The sequence below is a fragment of the Bos mutus genome, chromosome 21 (genome assembly GCF_027580195.1).
Source record: "Bos mutus isolate GX-2022 chromosome 21, NWIPB_WYAK_1.1, whole genome shotgun sequence".
NCBI lineage: Eukaryota > Metazoa > Chordata > Mammalia > Artiodactyla > Bovidae > Bos > Bos mutus.
Window position 1 is genome coordinate 6,175,603 of NC_091637.1, and position 25,061 is coordinate 6,200,663.

The window sequence follows — 25,061 nt, forward strand, 5'->3', positions numbered from 1 at the left end:
TTTTTTGGCAATAGTTTGAGAAGGATTTTCATTAATTCTTCTTTAGATGGTGGAATTCATCAGCAAAACCATATGGGTTTTCTGTGTTGGGAAGTTTTTGATTACTGATTCAATATTCTTACTCAATATTGGCCTGCTTAAATTTTTCTGTATCTTCAGTAAGGTAGATTCTGTGTTCCTCAGAATTTTCATTTTTTTCCCTAGGGTATACAGTTTGTTGGCGTGTAGTCATTGCTCATGATCCTTTGTATTTCTATCATTTGTAATATTTTTTAATTTCATTTTCTGATTCAGTCTAGCTGAAGGTTTCTCAATCTTATTTTCTTTTTAAAAAACCCAGTTCTTGGTTTCACTGATTTTTTTCCCTATTATTTTTCTGGTCTCTATTTCATTTATTTCTGCTCTGATCTTTTTATTTCCTTCTTTTTACTAAATCTAGGCTTTGTATGTTCTTTTTTCCCTAGTCCCTTGAGTTGCAAAGTGAAGTTGTTTGCTTGAGTTTTTTCTTTGTTAAAATAGGCAGACATTTATCACTACAAACTTCTCTCTTAAGACTGCTTTTGTGGCATCTCATAGGTTATGATATGTTGTTCTTCCATTTTCATTGGGTTTCAAGCTAACTCTTAATTTCCCTATTTCTTTTCTGACCCATTGATTATTCAGGAACATGTTGTCTAGTCTCCATATATTTGGGGTTTTTCCAGCTTCCCTCCTGCTATTGATTTCTGGTTTCATACCACTGTGGTTAGAAAAGATACTTAGTATGAGTTCATTCTTAAATAAGCTAAGACTTTTTGTGATCTCACACTTTAGCTTCCTGATCTATAACAGTTTAGTCTGATGGCATATAAAAGTTTTATCCATCTATTCCTCCCCCCCCTTTTAGGTTTTTGATACCATTTACATATTTTATTGTGTTCATTAACAAATTGTTGCTACTTAAGCTATGCTTCATACTTTTGCCATTTAGTCTTTATCTAGAGTTAACTAGTTTGCACATCACCATATTACTGTATTTGAAATCTTATTATATCCTTTACCAGTGTGTTCTATATTTTCAAATGTTTTCAGTCTGTTAACTAGTGTTTTTTTCTTTTTAAGCTTGAAGAATTCCTCTCAGCATTTCTTATAATATAGGTTCAGTGGTAATGAGTCCCCTCAGATTTTATTAGGGAAAGACTTTATTTCACCTCTATTTCTGAAGGACTTTACTGGGTAAGGTAGTCTTAGATGGCAGTTTCTCTTAGCACTTTAAATATATCATGTCATTTTATCCTTGCCTAGTATCTGGTGAGAAATCTGCTAATAGCTTTATGGAGTCTCCCTTGTATAAGAGAATTTTTTCTCTTGCCATCAATCTTATCACTGTGTTTTGGAAAATAATGTTTTGGATTGGTGACCTGTTAGCTTTATGAACTTGAATGTCCAATTCTCAGGTCGGGAAATTCTGAGCCATTATTTCCTTAAATAAGCTTCTACACCTTTCCACCTCTCTACTCATTCTGGGACTCCAGTAATATGTACTTTATTTCTTTTGATTATGTATTAACTCCTGTAGGCTTTCTTTGTCCTTTTCATTATTTTTTCTTCTTGCTTTTTGAACTGCACAATTTTAATCAATGTCTTCTTGCCCACTGATTCTTCCCTCTATTTGTTCAAACATGCTGTTGAAGGTCTTTGTTGAAGACTTCAGTTCAGTCATTGTATTCTTTGGCTTCAAAAAAAATTTTTTTTAATGTTTTCTGTCTTCATCGAGCTTCTCATTTTGTTCTTATATTATTTTCCTTGTAGTATCAAATTGTTTATCTGTGTTCTTTATTGTCCTCTGAGCCTGTAGAGCAATTATTTTTAATTATTTGTTGGGAAATTCCTGAATCTCCATTTGTTTGGTCTGGATATGAGGCTTACTGTATTCCTTTGGTGGAGACATGCTTTCCTGGCTCTTTGTGATCCCTGTAGACTTCTGTAGGCATCTGAGAATTTGAAGAGGCAGTCACCTCCACCAAATGTTATGGGGACTGATTCTGGTAAGAGAAGCCTGTCACCTGTGGAAAGGGGAACACCAGATTGTGTGGTGACCCCTGGTCTAGTGGCACAGGCTACATGGTAGCACTGGATCCAATGGAGATGTGATGTCTGTCTCAAACCAGTCAGATCTGCAGTACTGACAACTGTATTCCTAGGTGAGCACTCAGGGGTCTGAAATAGCTGCAGGAGATATGGGCCTTCTAAGCTGTGCCTCCTGGATCAAGTAGCTAGGGATTAGGGCAGACAGTAGTGGTGGCTGGAGCCAGTGGTGTGTCCATACTGTGCTGCAGGAGCCATGGCTGGTGCTTATGTAGAGGCAGAGGTTATTTTCAGGCACACTTGAAGTGATGGGGGTCAAGCCTGGCAGTAAGATGTGGGTCAGTGGTATTTGTGAAGGACCTGGGTGTCCTGTGGCTTCACACTCTCCCCCCAGGTATGCATTCTGCAGTGGAGGATAGTGACGGGGTTATGCCCTGGGGCATGCAGATCCTCAGCTGGAGGAACTAGCTACACAGGAGCCTGGTGGTGCTGGCCAGCAACAGAAGACACGGTCTCATCTGGACTCAGAAACAGCTGCTGGGGGCCCTGGACACTGGTGCCCTCTCCTATATCTGTTTTCTCTCCTCCTGGCTAGGCACACTGCAGTGAAGACCAGGGGTGGGGCTCAGGCTGGAGACATGTAGGGGCACTGTTGGAGGGGCTAGTTACAGGTAGGTGTGGTGGTACTGGCCAGGGACAGAAGGCAGGGTCTGATCCAGGCCTGCAAGCAGCTGCAGGTGCCCTGGATGTCCATGTGCTACACTCTCCCTGGGGCGTGTGTGCACTATAGTGAGGGCTGGTGATGGGAGTTGAGCTGTTGGCATGCTGGGGCAAAGCTGGAAGGGGGTCTTGATAGGTAGGCATCTTGTTGCTGCCAGTAAGGGAAGGCAGGGCCTGATCCTTGCCCCAAAGTAGCCTCTGGGGATTTTGGCTGTCAGGATGTCTATCTGTGGCTGTACCCCCTCATCTCTGTTTATGTGCTACAGTGGAGGCCAGTGACCAGCGTTAGGCTTGTGGCCAGTGTCAGGCTTGTATATACATGTGGGCATTTGGAGGGTCTAGTCCCTCGCACAGAGCCAGTGGTGAGGGTCAGGTGAGGGCACAGAGGCTTGTGTCTTACATTCATGGAGCTCCGGAAGCCAGAGTTTGCTCCAGGTGTAGTTCCCAGGTTCTGGTGGAGGTGAGGAGGGACTCAGGTGTCTGACCCCTTTGTGCAGCCACGGGGACCTTGGTGCACTACCAGATGCAGGTCCAGGCTCTGACGGAAGGCAGGAGAGGGAGGGGAGGGTGGGGAAGCAGGGACTGGAGCAAAGTGCAGCTGGCTGGTGTTCAGAATGTTAATGGTGTGGCTGGCAAATAGAGCAGCTGGCTAGTGACTTCAGTGGTAGAAGCTGCTGAGTTTTCCTGTAGGGCAAGTCTCCCACTCAGGGGACTCTTCATAGCTAGGAAGTGCCTTCTTGCCGCTGAATATTGTCTTGGATGATGGGATAATGCAGAGGCAAAATGTAGTATTTGTCTTCTCTTCTTGTTCAGTCATTCTCAGTGTTTCATTTTTTGTTCCATGGTGTTGCTAAAATTTCGAGAGATCTGGAGTGGTTTTTGTCAATAGCTGCCTAATCATTGATCTTTGTTTGGGGTCTGGGAAGCTGGTATGTCCTACATAGCCATTTTCCCCCCAGAATCTATTTTATTATCTTGCCCAATTGCTCTGGCTAGGACTGCAAGTACGTTGACCAAGAGTGGAGAGTGGGTGTCCTTGTCTTGTTCCTGATCTTGAAAAGCTTTCAACCTTTCACTGTTGCATGACTATGGGTTGGATGGTTGTGGGTTTGTCATGTTGAGGTTTGCCCTTTCTATACTCACTTCATTGAGCATTTTTATCATGAAAGGATGTTTTGTCAAACCCTTTTTCTGCATCTATTGAAATGATCATATGATTTTCATCTTTTATTTATTAATGTGATTTATCACATGGTTTTATTTGTATATGTTGAGCCACCCTTATATCCTAGGGATAAACCTCACTTGATCATAGTATCTTATCCTTTTAATGTGTTTTGCTAATATTTTGCTGAGAATTTTTGCATTTCTGTTCAGGGATACTGGCTTGTAATTTTCCTTACATTGTCCTTATTTGGCTTTGGTATCAGTAAGTCCTGGCCTCATTAAATGAGTTTGGCAGTGTTCCCTCCCATTCAATTTTTTGGGAATAGTTTGAGGACTGGCAATTCTTTAACCAGTAGGATTCACCAGCAAAACAACTGACCCTGGGCTTTTTTTGTGTTGGGAGGTTTTTGATTACTGATTTAATCTGTTTTTGGTTTAGTCAGATTTTCTGTTTCTTCCAGATTCAGTCCTGGTAGGTTGTACGTTTCTAGGAATTTATCCATTTCTTCTATGTTGTTCAATTTGCTGGTATGTTAAGTGTTCACAGAAAGTCTTATGATCCTATATATTTCTGTATTATCAGTTGTAATATCACCTTTTTCATTTCTCATTGCATTCTCTTCTATTCTTAATTAATCCAGCTAAAAGTTTGCCAATTTTTTAATCTGCTTTGTTTTGAATCTTTTACATTTTTTTCTATGATCTTTTTTTTTTTTAATGATCTCTATTTCATTTCCCCTCTGATCTGTTGTTCCCTTCTCTCTGCTTACCTTGGCTTAGTTAGTTCTTTTCTAAGTTCCTTGAGATGTAGTTAGGTTTTTTATCTGGGATCTTTCTCTTTTGTTCATATATGCATTTCTGGGCTTCCCTTATAGCTTAGTTGGTAAAGAATCCACTACAATGCAGGAGACCTGAGTTCGATCCCTAGGTTGGGAATTATCCCCTGGAGAAGGGAATAGCTATCCACTCTAGTATTCTGGCCTGGAGAATTCCATGGACTATATAGTCCATGGGGTCACAAAGAGTCAGACATGACTGAGCGACTTTCACTTCACTTTATATATGCATTTATCACTATAAATTTCTCTTTATGAATCACTTTTGTGGCATCCCATTAGTTTTGGTATATTTTGTCTCCATCTGCATGTTTCAAGATATTTCTTGATTTCTCTTTTTGACCCATTAGTTGTTCAGGAGTGTGTAGTTTATATTCTGTTTATACCAGATACACTGGAATGATTAAACCAGAAGCTAGAGATTAGTTATCAGTAGAGGGCTGGCAGGAGAATTCAGGGAAGGGGTGGGGTAGCAGGGGTGAGAAAAGAGTGACAATACTCGAGTATCTTTTGATAGTTCTGATTCCTACAACATATTGAAGGCAATGGGAACCTATTCCAATACTCTTGCCTGGAAAATCCCATGGATGGAGGAGGCTGGTAGGCTGCAGTCCATGGGGTTGCTAACAGTCAGACACAACTGAGCGATTTCACTTTTCATTTTCATGCACTGGAGAAGGAAATGGCAACCCACTCCAGTACTCTTGCCTGGAGAATCCCAGGGATGGAGGAGCCTGGTAGGCTGCTGTCTATGGGGTTGCACAGAGCCGGACACGACTGAAGTGACTTAGCTGCAGCAATGCTTCAGATACCATTCATTCATCTCCCCTCCAATAAAAAACAACCAGCATGAGACAGAGTGCATGTATGCTCAGTTGTCTAACTCTGAAAACCCATGCAAAACCTGCCAGACTCTTCTTTCCATGGGATTATCCTGGCAAGAATACTGGAATGGGTTGCCATTCCCTCCTCCAGGGGATGTACCTGAACCAGGGATTGAACCTGCATCTCCAGCATTGGCAAGTGGATTCTTTACCACTGAGCTAGCCACCTGGGAAGCCCATGAGGGGAGGGTACCTGAAGTAAAAACATCAACAGATGGTCCTAACTATATATTATATTGAATAACAACATGGAAGGTGGTTGGGAACTAAAACTACGGAAAACACTGCCCTCAACGGATAAATGTAAGGCCAGATGGAAAAGGAACTATACAAACGCTCTAATCTGGTCAATAAATGTTTCTCACTTAGGTGTGGACTGGCAATTTTTTTTGGCTTCGAGTCATGCAGGATCTTAGTTCCTAGACCAGGGATCAAACCTGTGCTCCCTGCAGTGGAAACACAGAGTCCTAACACTGGACCAACTAAGTCCCTGGACTGGCAGTTCTAAAACTAATGTGTACACTAAAATTGACGAAGTAAGTAAAAAAGATTGCAGATAGTAAAGTCAGGTTCTTACCTGAGGAGAAAGAATTTACAAATAAGGAAAAGAGAGGCTAAAAGGAATCCTGTGAAGTTGAACTGAAATCTAAAAGTATTACTATAAAACTCATGTTTTTCCACATACATGTTTAGATAACTAGCTGCAAAATATGGATTTGTCTGTTTTCAAGAGCATACATGAGTGCTCAGTCGTGTCCACCTCTGTGCAACCCCATGGACTGTAGCCTGTGAGGCTCCTCTGTCCATGGGATTATCCTGGCAAGAATACTGGACTGGGTTGCCATTTCCTCTTCCAGGGGATCTTCCCCACCCAGGGATGCAACCCACAACTCCTGCATTCACAGGCAGATTATTTACCACTGAGCCACCTGGGAAGCCAGTGAGTGAACATACCTACATTTATTTCCTAGCTTTGGCTGCAGAGAGGGCCAAAGAGCAGTGATACTCTAGTATCAATGAGCAAATAAAGTGCACTTACCTTGGTTTCTATATGGCATTCTCCAATACATGGATCTAGGAATCTTAGAGAGGTGGTTGTTCCAGTACCTGGAATGAGTATCAGTGTTTAACATCTTGCCAGAAAGTAAAGAAATGCTTAAAAAGTGGGAAGGAGCTTTTCCAAGAAACATCGGCATCTACCTGAAGGAGCTCTTAATGACCAAAGCTGGAATAACTTCAGAAACAGAATGATAGTACTAGATTATAACCCAAAGGGGAAAAAAAAAATCATGAATCCATTATAATAAAATAAATTAGTGGGGAGAGGGACAGCTCTTCCTTACAGAAGTCCAATTAATAAATGTAGAAGAAATCAGGCAAATACTTCAGAAATAATTATTGTAACCAAGCAGCTAAAATTATTAGGTATGTTTGAGAAATCTATATAGTTTCAAAGTATCTCCCCAAGATACTTATCAACAAGGAAAAGATAGTAACTCTACAGTGGAGAAACCCAAAAGAAACCACTTAACCAAGTGGTCATGGTCAACATCACCTTGCAAACATACAACATCATGAAATGCATCATGCATTACGGACACACCTCTGTGGTATTCCTGCCAAAATGCATGCTCATTATAATCATAAGAAAACATCAGACAAATCCACATCAAGGGAATACTATTCAGGATAATTGATCAGTATTCTTCAAAAGCACCTTGTCTTTTTAAAGACAAGAAAAGACTGGGGAACGATTACAGAGACATAACAACTAAATACAATGTGGGATCCTGGGCTGGATCCTAGATTAGAAATAGTGGATAAAGTGGTGAAATTCAAATAAGGTGTTCAGTTACTAGTGTTATATCGGTGTTAAGTTCTTGCTTCTGATAATGGTACTGTGCTGTGCTTAGTCGCTCAGTGGTGTCCGACTCTTCGAGACAGTGGTACTGCTGCTGCTGCTGCTAAGTTGCTTCAGTCGTGTCCAACTCTGTGCAGCCCACCAGGCTCCCCCGTCCCTGGGATTCTCCAGGCAAGAACACTGGAGTGGGTTGCCATTTCCTTCTCCAATGCATGAAAGTGAAAAGTGAAAGTGAAGTCGCTCAGTCGTGTCCGACTCTTCGCAACCCCATGGACTGCAGCCTACCAGGCTCCTCCATCCATGGGATTTTCTAGGCAAGAGTACTGGAGTGGGGTGCCATTGCCTTCTCCGAGTGGTACTACGGTTATGTAAATATTAACATTAGGGAAAGCTGAGAAAGGGACATATGAACCTACTATTTTTTCAACTTTTCTGTAAGTTAAAAATTAGTTCAAAACTAAAGTCTAAGAAGAAAGGTAGGAGAGGATAATATGGTGAAACCAGTTAGTGTAACTGACTTTTTTCTTTCCCTAGCTACTTTTGGACACTTTGGTATTCACAGAGCAGCCTGCCTGTGGAGTCTAGGACACGTTCTCGAAGCTGGTTCCTCTGGAAGCAGACACTGAACTGGAGGTGGGAATTCACCCTGGCAATGTGCAGTCCTGGGCTGGGACCCAGCTCTCACACTGTCTGGGGGCACATGTCCACTCAGCCCCTGCCAGCCCCTCCCTTGAGTGCTTCAGGTACCCGTTTGGAACCTTCCAACCCTTGTGTCAGCTGGCAGGAATACAGCTGTCTCCTCAGTTCTACAACCAAGTGGTACTTTGACTCCTTGTGAGAGACTGGACAGGCAGATGGGAGGTGGCAGGAGCCATCCTGCTGGCAGAAGGCCATCACTGTAAAACCATTTTCTTGGCTGGTACCAGTCAGACACAGAATCAACTTAAAAACAAGACAGAGCCTAGAGGAAGACAGGATGCATGGGAGCTAACTAGGAAGTCACAGTGAATTGATTTCAAGTAGCTGCAGCTGTGATTATTTTTAGCCACAGGCTTCAACCAGCTTTCAAAACCGGCTAATCAGAGTTTCACAGTAGCTAGCAAGTAAAACCAGCACAAAAATTTAGCTTTTAATTTAATTGACAGCAAGAATCTGCTTAGCTGGGAGATGGCTCGGAAGGCAAATCAGAGGAAAAAAACTTTTCACCGCAAGTTTAAGATAATTTTTCACATCTGCCACTTTTGAAAATAAAGACTTATTTAGTAAATCTGTTTCTGCCACCCCAGCTCAGTATTATGTATGCATTTTGGGTAAAACAAATCATTTCGCCACCTAAACTTGAAAGAAAAATAAACTGATGACAGTTAAGTTCTAACAGATGCCCCACATCCACCCCTGCACTCTAGTAGCGTATCCTGCAGGAAGCTGTTATCACAGCCTAAATGGGTTTAATGTATCCACACCAACAGGCACAGAATAGCCAGGCTGGCCGATGCTGGGACCAGATTGCTGGCTGCTTCCTGAAGGGTCCAGGGCCGCCCAGGAGGAGAGGCCTCAGGAGCCAATACAGGGGGGTGGGTGGGGCGCTGTAACAATTTCCTCGACCACATCTCAAAGGAAGTAAAAGGGACCTGCAGGGGGAAGAGGTTTGGGAAAGGGAAGGGAAGGGAAAAGAGGGCGACTGGTGGCAAACATGACAGAGTCTGGAGTACACAGGAAAAGCCAGTCCGTCTTTACTGTAGTGAGTGCAGGATACAAATAGTTTACAACAACCTCTAACATTTTCTTAACCATTTGATAAAAAGTTCACTATAATATTTATTGTATAATGAAGGAAAAAAACAACACATTCAGGGAAAAATTGAGATTAACTTATTTTTTCTTAAAAGGTTCATCTCAAGGATGGCAACAAAGTCCAGCTTGTGCCGCCAAACGGTTTTACATGTTCAAACCGTGTACAGCTTCTTGTGTGAACTGTTGACTACAAACATTTACCAAATACATAAATCTCTTTTAAAAAAGCCATTTTAAATATAGCAAAGCAGTGTCTTCTTGCACAGCAAAGTGAAGAAAGTTTCTACAGAGAAATAAAAGTTTTACATTTGTAAAATCTTTTTCACATTCTAATCATCTAGCTTCTTATGATCCGATGCCAGGAGTTTTCTGGTTCCTTATTTACTATGTATTTCTTGTGCGCATGATGGTTAATACAGAAAATATGTTAATGCTTTATTAGCTGTCCTTACAGTAAAAGGAAATGGTAAAACATATATTGTTCTTTTAGAACAAACCCCTGATTTAGTCTCTTAACACAATGGACATAATTAGGGCTCAAAAGATGGAGTTTTGATTGGGACCATCTGTAGACATACAATGGTGACTTTCCCTTTCAATGTAGTACCAGGTAGACTGCTGAAGGAAGTACAGCTGCTGGAAACTGTACTTGAACCAGTGCAATTTACTCTAGCTTTTTTTGTTTTTGTCTTTTAGTAATAAAATACTTCATCTGCAGGGATAAAATTTCTTGCGATGGTGTCATACAAAACACAGGAGTCCAAAAAGGGTAAGAAAAGTAGGTTCTAAAGTAACGTGGTTCGTGTCTTCCCCACTCTGAGCTGGTTCCCACCAGGAGATGCGTGTGTGTAATGTGTTCGTACATGGGGTGAGAGTGCCTCTGTCAAGTCCATATGCTCTAAGTCACACTGGGCATATGAGAAAAGGGTTAACAGTCAAATACTCAGTTCCTGAAAATGGAATACATTGTTACTTGGTCAGTGTAATTGAAATACAAACTCCGAGCCTTGGTAATATTATTTTAGAAAACAGTAGTTGTACTGATTATAAACCTGCATAGAAAGAAAGACTATTGAGATACAGTCAGAAAAGCCATCTCGTAAGGCACACAAGAAAATAGACAGTAAATGTGAATGTGTTAACTCCTATCCCATGTACAGCAGAAGTTCATGAACATGCATAAATAACAACCAAAGAAGCACTGAACACTTCAAAGCTATAAATGGTTTACAAAGTGGTAAGGATTATCTTGGAAATTCAGTGTTGGGAAACTGCGTTGTTTCAATTAGGTGTGATCTCATGAAGAAATGTGCCTGTAAGTTGTTCAGTAAAATAAGTATATTTAAAACAAAACAAAACAAATCCATTCTGAATAAAAACCAAATGTCTAAACCGATGAGAGGGGAGAGTGTATCACCCTCCCTTTTTTGGCCTCTATCAAAATTTACTACCCAAAATGTCATTAAAAACAGAATTCCACTTTGCAGCTGTGAATGCCACAAGTTTATCCTGTACCTAACTACCTATGTGTCAGCCAGGAAATCTGGCTGATGATTTGTCACAAACAGCATATGAGGAAAATGTCACAAGGAACGCAATTTAGGGGGAAAAAGCAAAAACGTAAGTAAAAATTGTAGGTAGCTGCTTAATATTAAGTTTAAAATATAAAATAGCAGTAATTTTCAACCCTTATTTTGAGTTTCTCAAGAAAACGAGTATTTAAAAATCGACGATGAAAGATATACAGGACTTTGAATTTTGTCATGGCACAAGCCCAGGGAACTGCCGAACTTGCTGTCACCACTTAGCTGTCTTCCTGAGAGAGTAAGGCCTTGGTCAGCATCTCAGTTGAGGGCATCAGGATGGCAAGAGTCATGCCAAGGATCTGCACCATGAGAGGACTTCTCCCCACACTGAAGTGTCATTCAATGCACAGAGTGTCCAGAATGATAGTTATCTTGTAACCAGCTGCATCAATCTATTTTAGAGGGTCAAGAAACAAAGATCCCTTCCCCCACAAATATTCTTCCCTAATCATTTACCACTTATAAAACCTTTGTGCTCATCTACTATTTTGCCATTTTCTCTAATATTAATTAAATTAGGTCAGTTTTTCTACTATATTTTTTTTCCTCACAAAAGGCAAGTTTTAAATAATGCCTTATAAAATCTGTTACAACACATTTTACATTTATGCAGGATGAACTTAACATCAATTTTTTTTGCCACTTTGCTATTTATATACACATATAAAATATATAATAATGCTTAACCCATACGGCACAAAGATTACAATGTAACATCACACATTCACCACCAGTGAGGGGAGAAACCCCTTTATACAATCCTCTGAAAAGACTGGGCCAATAATTAAAATCCAAAGTACAGTATATTTAACAAAATAGTAAATATTAAACAGTGAATACTCTACTTAATAAGGATCTCGCCTTTTCCCCCTAAATTGGCGGCAATCCACAAAAATATACTTTTTAATCTGGTGACCATACAATACATAGGTACTTACATCAAAGGTGATAATATATTTAAGATGCTATATACACAAAGAGTTTGGCTCAACTTTTAATTTACATATAGAATAATAAGTGTTCATGGCTTTTTTTTTCCAAGGTTCTGCTTGCAAGATATTTTTGTTTGTTTTTTTCCCCCTCTCAAAATAAAAACTAAAAAGTTAAAACAAGATAAAGCTATTCTCTAAAAAAAAAAAAAAAGTTACAACATACAGCTTTGGCTTATATAAATAATTCATAGCAGAATGTGTTCAAAAGTAGTGAATATAATTTTATATATAGTCATCAATTTATAAGGGTGTTTTCTTTTATATAAAATATACATGAGCTAAAATCAGTTTCTTTAATTTTATGATATGAATGTAAAAAGAAACTTCTGACATATTCCAATTATAACTTAATATATTAATTTACTGTTAATGCTCTATATCTCTAGGCTAATATTTTCTGAATATCTCATGCGTGTTTTCTATTCTCTCTCTTTTTTATTAGCTAAAGATCACTTCTTTGACCCAATACATTTTTGCACGTGCAAAACAGTTATGTGTGGGGCTTTTTTGTTATGTTTTTTAATATCAACAGCCCTTTCCCATGCACCTCTTTGCAATAGAGACCCATGCCAGGTTGGGTAATTAATATAAATGACATTTTATGTACAGTATTGCTTTCTTGGTTCCTGCTTTTCTACTGCTCTGTTCTACAAAGCATTTTTCTTAAGTAACTACAGTCACCGCACAGTTAAATAAAACAAGTAGGGGCCCTCTAGGTTTCTGCAAGCTAGTGTGGGAGAATTATATATAGGGTACATGTTTCTCTGCAAAAACTGGTTATCTTATGAAACAAGTAGTCCAAGGAAGTGCCAGACTAGACTCTGCCTACAGGGTGCTGTTTGCCGTGGTATGCACACCTGCAGATCTACAAGAGTTAGCAGGTAAGTGCCTGATTCTGTGTACGCAACACACACCCACACATACACACACTCACACCCACATACATATATATGTAAAGGGATATATATGTATGTATGTACATATAAATATATTTAACTCATGTCCTTATTTACCAGTTTAGATATGTAGAGCAGTTCACTGCAGTAACACAAAGTACAAACACCTGCCTGGAAGCCTTAGGTCACCCACGCATCCATCCGCATCCGCTTTACGGAAGGGCTTTCTCTGTCCTCAGAGTTTGGGGGCCGGCCGAGCACAACAGGAGAGTGGAAGTCGCCCCGCGGATCCTCCCGGTCACTGCCGTCGTAGGAGCTGCTGGAGCTGCTCAGACTGTCCACAGGGGAGCGGCCCACTTCCTGCCGGGGCTGCGGCTGTGGGGCCTGTGGCGGCGGTGGTGGCGGCTGTGGCTGCTGCTGCTGCTGGAAGCCTGATGGGGTCATTCGATCCCGGGGAGGTGAAATTGGTTCTGACTTAATGTTGATGTTTTGGTTGGTATTAATGGATAAATTTGAACCCTGAGATAACTGCCCTCCAGCACTGAAGGAAAAAAACAAAGATCTGTTAGACAGCTGGTTTGTGACTGCATCTGCACGAATGGGATACTACAGATACCACCTGACTGACAGAGAGCCCAGGGTCTGAAACACTGCCGTAACTCCCCAAGACTAGTTTTGGTGTTTCCTGCAGTGCTTCACACAGAAAAAATAACATATCCCTGGTAAAAACAGAAATGAGTAGTCAAGATTTCTAGTGGCTGGTTCTGTTACCTTAATCTTGGTACTTCTGTGGCTGAAGTTTCCAAAACAGTGTCAGTGACTGACGCGCGGGGACCAAAGTGGCAGAGGGACAGTGGCACCCTGACCCCAACTCCCTCTCCGCTCTGCTCTGCCTCTGTGATGGCACCCGCCACCTACGCTCACAGCAGCTCTCAGAAGGCAGCCACGTCACCCCACTCTCCAGACGAGTCTCAGAAAGGCTAAAAGAGTGGCTCAGAGGAGGACACAGTAAAGTGTGCACACGCCTCTTCCTCAGCCTGAGCACCAAGCCTTTTCTGCCTGCCTTTGCATGGCTATTTTTAGTATGCTCATTTAGGATGCTCTGCACACGCCCGAGGGCCAAACACCTGTGTAAGCAAAGAGATTTCCCTCAGATACCCTGGCCATTTCTCCATGACATAGTTCCCGAGTTGATGACCAACAACAGTGTGTACTGTGGAGCTATCAGGATGCAGGGAGCCTCTCTGGGGACTTTTAGGCCAAGAGGCTGGGAGGCTGGGTGTCCCTCGTGTCCTGAGCAGGAGCGACACAGCTAACCTGTTACGCTGTCCCCTCTTCTGGACTGTTCTCCTCCAGCTTCTCCTTGGGCTGACTATTCTAGTTTTACCAAAACACCATTCCTTCTCTTCCTGCTAGTGATGCCTGTCCTACCTGAGCACCACTGTAATCCCTTTTCACACAGTCTGTAAGGAACATTCTCTTGCGAACCCTTCCTGGAGAGGTACAATGTGTGCAGTGGACTGGGGTCAACCACATGAATCCCCCGTAGCCTGACCCATACATAAGAAACCCAGCCCCTACCACCCTTCCCTACGATCCAGGGATAAAGCAACGGGCACAGCTCATTTTCTTATTCTGTCTGTTGATGTTAACCAAAGCAAGGAAAGAGAAGGGTGGCAGGTAGGCCTGAATACCTTCAGGTTACCTTTCTTCTAACAGTGGAATGAGACACAGGTTGGGAAGCGTAGGTAGAGGTTTGGTGAAAACATCTAGTCAGTTACTCACACGAGAGAGTTGAGGGCTGCTTGTCCTAAATGGTGCTGCTGCCAGGCAGACACCTGTCCCAGAGACAGCATTCCTGGCGAGTTGAAGCCCTGCAGTGCTGACAGGTCTGCACTAGTCAGCGAGTAGTCTAAAAAAGAAGGAAATGTTGCTTGTGTGTGTAATAAAAGGACCATACAACACCTGCTTTTCAAATAGTTGTGCCCATAATTTTCTTAGTCTGAAAGAAGCCAGGTACTTCATAGCATCAAAAAACTCCCTTTGTGCTTAGTCGCTCAGTCGTGTCCAACGAGCCCCCGAGGCTCCTCTGTCCATGGGGACTCTCCAGCAAGAATACTGGAGTGGGTTGCAATGTCCTCCCCTCCAGGGGATCTTCCAACCCAGGAATAGAACCCAGGTCTCCTACATTGCAGGCGGATTCTCTACTGACTGAGCCACCAGGGAAGCCAAAAACAAGCTTATGGTCTACAACTGACAAAAAATTTTCTTTCGGGAGGTTTCTAGGACCTAGCTATATTCAGTTGTCTGGGATTATTTCAGTAAAAAAGGTTTCAATTTTGTACTAAATATTTATAGCTTAATTTTTCACAAAAAGTTGAGATACTTATTCCAGGATTGTAAACAGAAATAATAAAAATGCTGTCACTAAAAGATGTTCCTATACAATTGCTATTTAAAATATATATGCCCACCACTACCCTCATGAACAAAAGAGAAAACACTCCAGTTCATCCTGACTACAACTAGTTCAGCATGTCTCATATTTTTGAAGTACAGGGGAAACAGAAAAGATTCAGGACCCCTTTTCATGGGCTGTCAAGCTTAGTGACATAGACAGTATATTCACTATCATACAATTAACTAATTGCATTTTTTCGAAGTACAGGAACTGTCAAAGATCCCTGATTGCATGCAAAATCAAAGTTCATGAAAAACTTTGTGTTATAAGACATAAATGCTTCAGTCATAATCATTTTGGCCAAGACATAGCATGTTAGTTATCACTCACATATAGAGTTATTTCAGTTCAACATTAACATTTGTTTTTTTCCATTTAGTTCTAAAGACAGGTGGCAAAAGCTCTTCTACTTTTAACTTCTTTTTCATGTCTTGAGAGAAGTATTTAAAGAAATTAGTCTCCCTGGTGAATTAGCATTTTAAAAAAGAACCTGAGTTTAAACAGCATAGCTGTGCTTGGGATCTTTTTTCAGTCACTGCTCTCTAACATTGCCTTGCCCCTCCCCACAGAAGCTGGGTCGGGGGGGTCCATCACACTGCGCCTTCCACAGTGCCTCCAAGTCCTTCCAACTACCCACTTGACATGTCTACTTGTCATGATGTTTCTCCAGACACATCAAGTCTGACATGATCCCACTGGACTCATCATTTCCTCCAAACCTGCCTCTCTCTAGTAAATGGCACCAACTCTCCTATAACTGTTCATGCCAAATCTGTGGGTGTTACCCTTGATACTTACTTCCACCACCAACAATCAAGTCTAGTCAATTCTAGCTACTGTCTCTCAAGCCTGCCCACATCTCACCGTCTCTATTGCCACCAGCCTAGTTCACACCTTTAGCACTCATTAGTTGGACTATCATAGTAGCCTCTTGTGTGGTCGCGCCATGAGTGCTGTAGTTAAGTGATCATACAAAACAAATATAGTCATGATACCGCTCTGCTTAAAACCTTTTTATGGCTTCCCAATGTCTCAAGATCATGTCCAAAAGTCCTCAGCAAGGCGTATGCATCCCAACCTCCCTCTGTGGTTTCAACTCTACAGCCATCTGGCCACGTCAGCCATGCTCCTGCTGCCTCTGCACACAGTGCTCCCCGTTCCTGGGGCACTCTCCCTACTCTGCCTGGCTGAGGCAGGTCGAAGCCTCTTCAGGTCAAAGCTTCAGTATGGCCCTTAACAGGATGGTGATAAATTACTCCTAGAGCTATTTGTCTTGTGTCTTTCTCCTCTGATAGACCCTACGTTCCATTGTTAACTGTGCGCTCCTGTATATTGCCAGTGCCTGGCACAGTGCTTGTCACACAGAACACACTCAATCAATCTGTGCTGAATGGATCCATGAATAAGGTAAGAAGCTGGGAGTGATCTTACAGATGGGCATGAGGAAGTGTCTATATGATTCCTCCACACAGAACTACTGTACTTTTTGAAATGTTGCTCATTTATTTATCCCTGTACTGACTGACTGGCACGTGTTTGATTCTTAACTATGTACAGAAAGGTAGTTGATATACTAATGAAAGACAAAATATAGATGCATGTTTTAAAAAGATAAATACATTAAAGATAACGTGGTAACATTAAACAGAACAGGTGCTCTGAGAGAGAAGTAAGTAGTTACAGGAGTGAGACTGATAAGGGATGGTTTCAAGAGAATGTGACTCCATTTTTGTGTTTTGGTAATTCCTTCTGGACTTTGGAAAAAATATTCTTTAAAGCCAATGGCATTTCTAAAAACAAATATAGTGGGGTATCTAAGTTTTCTATTGGAAAAACCTGTCATGAAATGCTCAGTAAACTGTAATGTAATGGTGACACCCAGCTCAAGAACCATCTCCTCGGCCAACACTCCTCTGAACATTCTAGCTCACAAATTTTCTACTTTCCTCACCTTTTCAAGATCAGAGTATAAACTGGTAACCTCAACAACTCAGGACTTCCCCTCCATAGGTTACCAACTTGGGTATGTCTCCTTTTCCAGAATAAACCTGGGAGAAAATGTATGTCCCTAGACTAGTGTTGCTCATATAGCTGGTGACCAGGACAATGAAACAGAATTTCTATGAACGTATAATCCCTGGCTTTACTCTAGATTTAGTTGATGGATTTGGACATTTTTTTTTTTATATTGATTGTTGGAAAAGGTAGTAGACATTTCCTAAGAAGCTTTCTTTTCAACAAAACCATTTAAAGTCATTTTTGTTTTAAAAGAACTACTTGGAATTAAAGCAGCAATCAAATATATTAATGGCTCTGCACCCCTCAGGGAGCTCCACAGAGCAGGGTGAAAGACTGTGCTACAGCATTTACCCTGAAGTCTGAAATTAGATGATCTTTATTAATCTATCAGAATCACAAAAATGCCCTGCCCTGTGGTCTCTGAAAAACTGGCAAGGTATTTTTAACTCTTTCTCTCGCTCCTCCTCCTTTTGAAGCATCAGGTGTTTGGCTCAGCTAGTGAGAAAGGGAAGCTCCCCCATGTGTCCTCTGCCAATCCCTAAATGGCACATCTAGAGAAACCTTCATACATCGGGCTCTCCACACAGCACTCCTCCAATCACTGCAGTATTTTTAAACTTATCTAATATACTCCCTAAATAGGGTATTTGTGGATGAAAAGTCTAAATACCATGAATGAGTGAAAAGCTCACCTCAGAGGTGAGGAGTGACTGGCTTTGAAGAGAAATAAGAAAGCTCCTGGTCTTGCTCCCGAGGCACAAACAGTAGAAACCAAACGGGCTATCACAGGGAAGAAAATGTGACCTGCTGACACAGCCACCTAGATCCACCTCCCTGAGTTCCGAGGTACCAAGGGATGCTGTCTTTCCCAAGGTAGGTTGACACAGCATACAGAAAAACATCTTATTTTAAAAGCTTGGAAGAGTGAGATGCTATGTAACAAGAACTACATAGAAAACACCAAGTGTTTTGCTCCGTTTGCTATGCGTCATAATTTGATAAGAGCTAGTTGTTTCTCAGGGGTAAGCAGAAGTTCATGCTGGGGAATCTTTCTATAATCAATGTGTATTGTGTAATTTTTTCAAGACTAGCATGTGTTTCATTAACATATCCAACTGTGAATCTAAGAAACTTGAAATAACTTCAATAAATATATTTTTTAAAAAATCACAAAAGTACACACTGAAACAAAACAAATAAAAAAACCCCACAAAAGGCAACAGGGCAGGCTCACCTGTGTTGTAGGCGGTCGGCATTGCTGAGTACACCAGGCCCTGCGGAGGCAGGCTTGGAGTTGTCACAGACACCACTGGGGTAGCTAGGGGTTGAGTGGCTTGAGAACTGCTTATCCTTTGGGTATTCTGTGAGAGAGTAGAAAAAAGTGTTATTCTATGAGTATTTATATTTAAGCTTAATATTTAAAATAGAACATTCAATTTAAAAGTGACATTTTTCACAGTTTTATGATGTGAACATCATTCCCTGAAGCAAGTGATTATGTGAAAACTTTAAAAATACTAATGAGAATAACTATTTAATTTTAAGGGATGTATTTTACATTAATCATTCATTTTCTCCTAGTGCCTTTTTCAGAGAGTTTATTGATGTCAGAGATACATCCTTAAAATAGAAAACTTGCATTAGGGCTGATAACACTTATATGTTAACATAAATGAGGATTTGATGCCCCTTATAAAGACTGCCAGGCTACCCTACCTAAGTAAGATATGTGTAGATTTTAAATACCTGAGGATAGCAAGGTTATCTGTGTATATATAGATTATAAGTCCGTGAGAGTCCAAAAGAGTTCAAAACTACTTCTATTTGCTGGATTTACAAATTAACAGGGTTTTAAGTCATAGCTTACTAAACTGCAGCTTGTATTCATATTTCCTTCCCTGAGATCCTGCAGTTAACACACACACAAATATGTATATGTGTATGTATTTAGATATAAATTTTTATTAAGATTTTTCTAAAGAGCAGTCTTAGGTTCACAGAAAAATTGATGAAAAGGTACAGAGATTTACCATATACTCCCTGACACTATACATGCAGAGCCTCTCCCATCATCCAACATTGACCTGTTTTTTAATGGCAGACTCAGCCATGTATCCCTTCTTCAGACGCTTATGAATGGAGAAGCTTTGAGTATAGAACTTTTAAATAAAATATAATACTTCTCATAGGGCTGCAGATGACCAATGGTAAATGCTTGCTGACCAACAGCATCTACATAGCATCCTATCTACAGTGGGAGTGAAACAAAATGAACTACAGAATAATCAAGTCAGTTTAAGGCAGTCACCATTCTCTAAGGGTATGGGTATGAAAGAGCAGTTTCTCACAACGCGCTGCCTCAAGCGAACACGTTCTAAAACTGAGAATCAGTGAAAGAGAGACTCCAAGTTTCATGTGGTTAGAACACAAGAAGGCTAAAGCATAACTCCAGGGTTTTTTTCTAAATGAAGAAATTACAGCCTGGTAACTGACATTTAGGGGGCCTAAGCCATATCAAAGTATAACTCAGTGCCCTTGAGATTACAGAGAGTCAGGATGTCATTCAGTTTTCTCTATCACTATTTCAAATGGTAATCAGATTGAAGACCTTTGGTTAGATCTAGATATTTCATATCTCATTTTATTTTTTTTTAGTTTGTATTTTCTATCCAATCTTAAGTTAGAGGATATTAGAAAGACCACTCAGGCTATACTGGCCTGATTCTTGTCCCAGATTCACTAATTCCTGAGCACTGGAAAAATCCTTCACCCTCTCCAAATCTCTTTGGTTGCAAAGCAGAGAAGATGGTGATCGCTGCACTGCTGCTTTGCAGTACTACTGTGAGAATCTAGTAAGGCAACAGTAAGAAGTGCTTTGATAAATTAAGTACTTCGGAAATGTAAGATATATCCTTAAATTGTTCTAAGATACTCTCTGGCCCAAGATTTCTACATAACTGGCTTTTTTTTTTTTTTTTTTGAAGGTAAATATCCACAGCTATTCCCTTGGAGCTGTCAGAAAGGAGAGTTGTTCTAGAATTGCAAAACTTCTAAAGGCATCTCTATAGCCTGGCTCTAAATGGGCCTTTAGTGTAGGTTCCAGGGCACTCACTTTGGGTCAGACCCACTCATGATTCTATTCTAGAGCTCAAGCCAATTTGAACAACTTTCTAGATTCTAACAGATTGTGTCTCTGATTGTGATTTGGTTCTGACACACAGAGCTCTGCATTTTAATTAAGTTTTAGAATTTGAATTAACTTAAGTTTTAGAGAATATCAATGACTATTTACAGTTTCTGGTTAAATGTTTGTTTCTTAATCAAAAGTATTTTTATGTGCTAGATTTTAGTCTTCAAATACTTAGAAATTTACCTTTGAGATTTTGTAATTGAGGGTATACTTTAAGGAATGTAAAAGTCAACATATAACAACTAGGTATACATTTTTGTCTCAGCATCAAGTTAAAAATTTTAGTGCATTTTTGAGACAGAGATCTACTTTGAGAGAACAGAGATCTGTTCTCACAAATTTTGTCACTGAAACTTCAAGAGTCAAATACTAGGTGAAAAACACAGTATGCCATGGTCTAGCCTGGCTCTATCCATGCCCTACCTTCACCTCCACGGAAGTCTCCTAATGTGACCTCAAGATGGGGTGGTGGTGGTGGTGTGTGTGTCTGTAAAACAGTGACACTCCAATACATTGGTTCTACCCATCAAGGCTCATAATCTCAACGGCACTGATTTCCACAGCCACTAGAGGGCAACATACTGCTAGATAATTCATAAATTCACAAGGAAGCATTCATGATTAACTTCTTAAGGGTATAAATAGTGAGATTTAATCTAAGACACATTATTTAATCTTAAACTATCATTTGCTAATCATTATTGTATCAGTAAGTAAAGTATTTGCCTAAAAGATACTTAAAATCTGCACATGATATAATCCAACACCACAAGAATTCCATGGCCAAGAGATTTCCATGGATTGTATAGTCCTTGGGGTCCCAAAGAGTCAGACACGACTTTCACTTTCATCACTTTCGGTGTATTTTAGTTATCCAATGTGAAACCACATCCAAAACTGTGAGAGTGATCACAAAGTTAAAGAAGAATCTTTAATTTTAAGGACAGAGCACAACCTTATTTGAAAAGAAACAAATTGCGCAAAACACACCAGCATGCAAATATATGTAATAATAAAATGTAAAACGAACAGATGCCTTTCCCCCATGCTTTCATGCAATCTAAACCCCTGCCCATGCTAAAAACTAAACATTTTCAAGTCTTTAGTTCCCTTAAAGTCACCTAATTAGCAGCTGACTTCGAAATCAGAAGATCAGTTCTGTGAGATTTGAGTTTTAGTTCCCAAAGAAAGAGCAACTGAAAGTTATTTTTAGTCAAATTTATTTTCTAGAAGAAAAGCCAATAGAAATCATTTGTTTTTGAAAAAAAGTAACAGCTACTATTAAGGACAGAATATCTTCTGATAGAAAAAAAGGAAGTTTGTGTATGTTCAATTAAAGACATTCGTTTTAATAAACAGGGAACCCCCTTGTGGTTCAGATTGTCTCATGCAGGATGAAATAATTCTAACTCTGTGAAAAAGGTGACCTCACCAAAAATGATGTAATCTTTTTGAAAGAAAGAGAAACAACACAAGACAGTGTGTTACAATCTGAGGAACTGTGAGGGTGAAGTCATTTTCTAAAAATATATTAATAATTTGGGGAACTATGTAAGGTATTTTATATCTTTCCTTAAAAAATTCTTTAACATGTCTTGTGATCACGGGCAGCTATTGTTTATAAAGGCTCTATTCCAAAGTTTCCAGAACAAATAAAACAGGTCAAGATATATAATTGTGAGTAGAAAAACCACATTCTGCAGTACCAGTGCTTGGTTCAGTTATTCAGAATGTTTGGACAGTATTTAACAGCAAGGAAAAAAAAAAATCTGTGTAACAAAGGGAACATTACTCAGATAAAAACATTGAAAAGAATTAGTACTTTCCATATCTTTTTCAATTCCATTCAAGTAGAAACCCACACTCACCAACTCCAATTCCTCTTCCTCCGACTGCACTCAGCACATAAGAGGAATAAGAGAGTTACTAAGACTGTTGGTACTTGAATATAAAATACTTCTTTAGAAAAACATGTTATCTGAACACTATGAGTTGTCTGGAAATCTAAAGAGATGATTATATAGGCAGTGAGTACAAATATACATTATTTATTGTCTCTGTACCTGTAGCTGACTTCAAAAGACAGGAAAGATTCTTTTAAGTTCTCTAGGGCCAGGATTTAAAGATCCTCCTACCCCAGTTTGTTCTGTTCTTATGCCATGCTGTGATAACATATAAAAGGACTTCCTAATCGTGAAACTAGTTTCTGTTTGGAATCTGGAGAACGCTAACACTATTTTTTTGTTTTTGTTTGTTCAGACACTAAGTTGTGCCCAACTCTTTGTGACCCCATGAACTGCAGCACGTCAGCCTTCCCTGTCCTTCACCATCTCCTGGAATTTGCCCAATACTTACATCTAAATCTCCCATCCCTACCCTACCTGGTTACACATGTACATTTATCTTAATTAAATTCTGTGGTGGGCAGAATTTATTTTGTCTTCTTTTTTCCCACAGTAACTAACACAGTATTATGAAACAATAAGAACTCAAATATTTGTTAATAAGTATAACAGTTTTACAAATTTATATATTTATCATTTGCAAATATAATTTTCAAATGAGTATAATAATTTCAATGGAGAAAAGCCACATAAAGAAAATGAGAGGAGAAATGAATTGATAAATCATACAGAAAAGAGATGAATGAAACATATTGCTCCTTTTCTTTATACACATATAAAAATATTAATATACTAGAATAATCCAACTAGTTTTTAAAAATTATTTTACTTGAGTAAGTCAAGCTTCTCTGTCAATCTGCGAAAGGTATCTTTATAAGCATCAGTGATCCATGAAGTCCCAATCTGAAAGCAGGTTTATCTGCAGACAACAGTGTGAAAGAGGAGTGAGGCTCATCACTGACTCTGAAAAATAACTACCTGGCCTATAAACTGCTGTTTCAAACGTGGCAAAATCCTCTTCAACTGTTTTGTTATACATATCTTCACCCATCTCCAACTGTTAAGACACAACAAAATACTATAGGTGTGTGTGTATTCATTTTTCACTTTAACCTACAGGGATAACAGTGTAAATACTGATAGTTTCTGGGGCAGATTTTAGAATTCCACAGAGATGCTTCATGAACTCTTAAAAAAGACCAAGATAACTGACAAGTTGCTAAATGTCAAACTTGTAGTTTGTCCATCAGTTTTGCAGTTTATTACAATTCTTATAAACATACTTCTATGCCTTAAATGAAACTTCCTATAGTTTTTATTTCTGAAGGATAGTGGCAGTATTCCACATCCAGTTCCTGAAAGACGAACCAAATGACTAGGATTCTCCACTATAAACATCACTATTTTTCTTTTTATAATCAACAATTATTTGGGGAGTGATATTCTGAGATTTTTTAAATATCTTGTTTCTCCTTAAATTTTTGCTAACTTTAGTACTCATCCATTGACCTTGCCTTCAAGGTCTGCACTGTTGTATTATAATGGTGATTTGCCATTTCGCTCATTCTTTCTACAGGCATTGATTAGACGTCTTCTCTAACGAAGAGCTGTCCCTTCTACATTTATTCAATCACTAAGTAACAGTCTCATTATTTTTTAATTCTTTGTGTTATAATGCAATAATATTATTTTTTTTTCTTTAAACCTTTCTTTTTTGAGCAGTTCAGGAAAACTGAGGGGCATACAGATTTTCCATAAACTCACATATACATAGCTTTCCCCATTACCAAAGTGGTACATTTGTTACCATTATCACCCAACATCCCTAGTTTACATTTAGGGTTCATTCTTGGTGTTGCATAATTCTATGGGTTTGTTCAAATGTATCAATAATTATAATATCAGAGTGTTTCACTGCACTAAAATGCTCCATGCTTTGCCTATTCATCCCTCCCTTTCTCCAACTCCTGATCTTTTTACTAAAAAAAAGAAAAGTTTTGCCTTTTCCAGAATGTCATATATAGTTGGAATCATGCAGTATGAAGCCTTTTCAGATTAGCTTCTTTCACTTAGTAATCTGTATTTAATTTTCCTCCATTTCTTTTTATGGCTCAATCACTTATTTCTTTTAGCACTGAAAAGTACTCCATTGTCTGGATGTACCAGTTTATCCAGTTACCCACTGAAGGACATCTTGGTTGCTTTCAAGTTTTGACAATTATGAATAAAACTGCTATAAACATCCATGTGCAAGTTTTTATGCAGGTAAATACCAAGGAGTGTGATTGCTGGATCATATGGTAAAAGTATGCTTAGTTTTGTAAGTGGAGAAGGAAATGGCAACCTACTCCAATATTCTTGCCTAAAGAATCCCGTGGACAGAGGAGCCTGGTGGGCTGCTGCAGAGTCAGTCATGACTGAAGCAACTTAGCATGCATGCATGCATTGGAGAAGGACGTAGCAACCGACTCCAGTATTCTTGCCTGGAGAATCCCAGGTACGGAGGAGCGTGGTGGGCTACCGTCTGTGGGGTCACACAGGGTTGGACACAACTGAAGCGATTTAGCAGCAGCAGTTTTGTAAGACGTCACCTGTCTTCCAAAGTGGCTTACCATTTGGCATTCCCACCAGCAATTTGTGACAGTTCCTATTGTTCCACAAACTCACCAGCATTTAGTGTTCTC

General features: G+C 39.9%; 1 protein-coding gene across 11 annotated transcripts in view; it reads right to left on the reverse strand.

The window, feature by feature from the left end:
* Positions 1–9,244: 9,244 nt before the first annotated feature.
* MEF2A (myocyte enhancer factor 2A) overlaps positions 9,245–25,061 on the reverse strand; it is a 180,783-nt gene continuing 164,966 nt past the window's right edge. For 8 of the 11 annotated variants that reach the window (XM_070358430.1, XM_070358427.1, XM_070358432.1 and 5 more), the window contains 4 exons: positions 22,342–22,365; positions 18,518–18,644; positions 14,589–14,715; positions 9,245–13,344 (listed from right to left, as the gene is read on the reverse strand). In XM_070358430.1, the coding sequence (XP_070214531.1) occupies positions 12,984–13,344; positions 14,589–14,715; positions 18,518–18,644; positions 22,342–22,365 (639 nt within the window). In that variant the 3' untranslated portion in view covers positions 9,245–12,983. The remainder of the gene's footprint in view (positions 13,345–14,588; positions 14,716–18,517; positions 18,645–22,341; positions 22,366–25,061) is intronic. The other 3 variants (XM_070358433.1, XM_070358434.1, XM_070358437.1) reach the window with 1 other exon arrangement.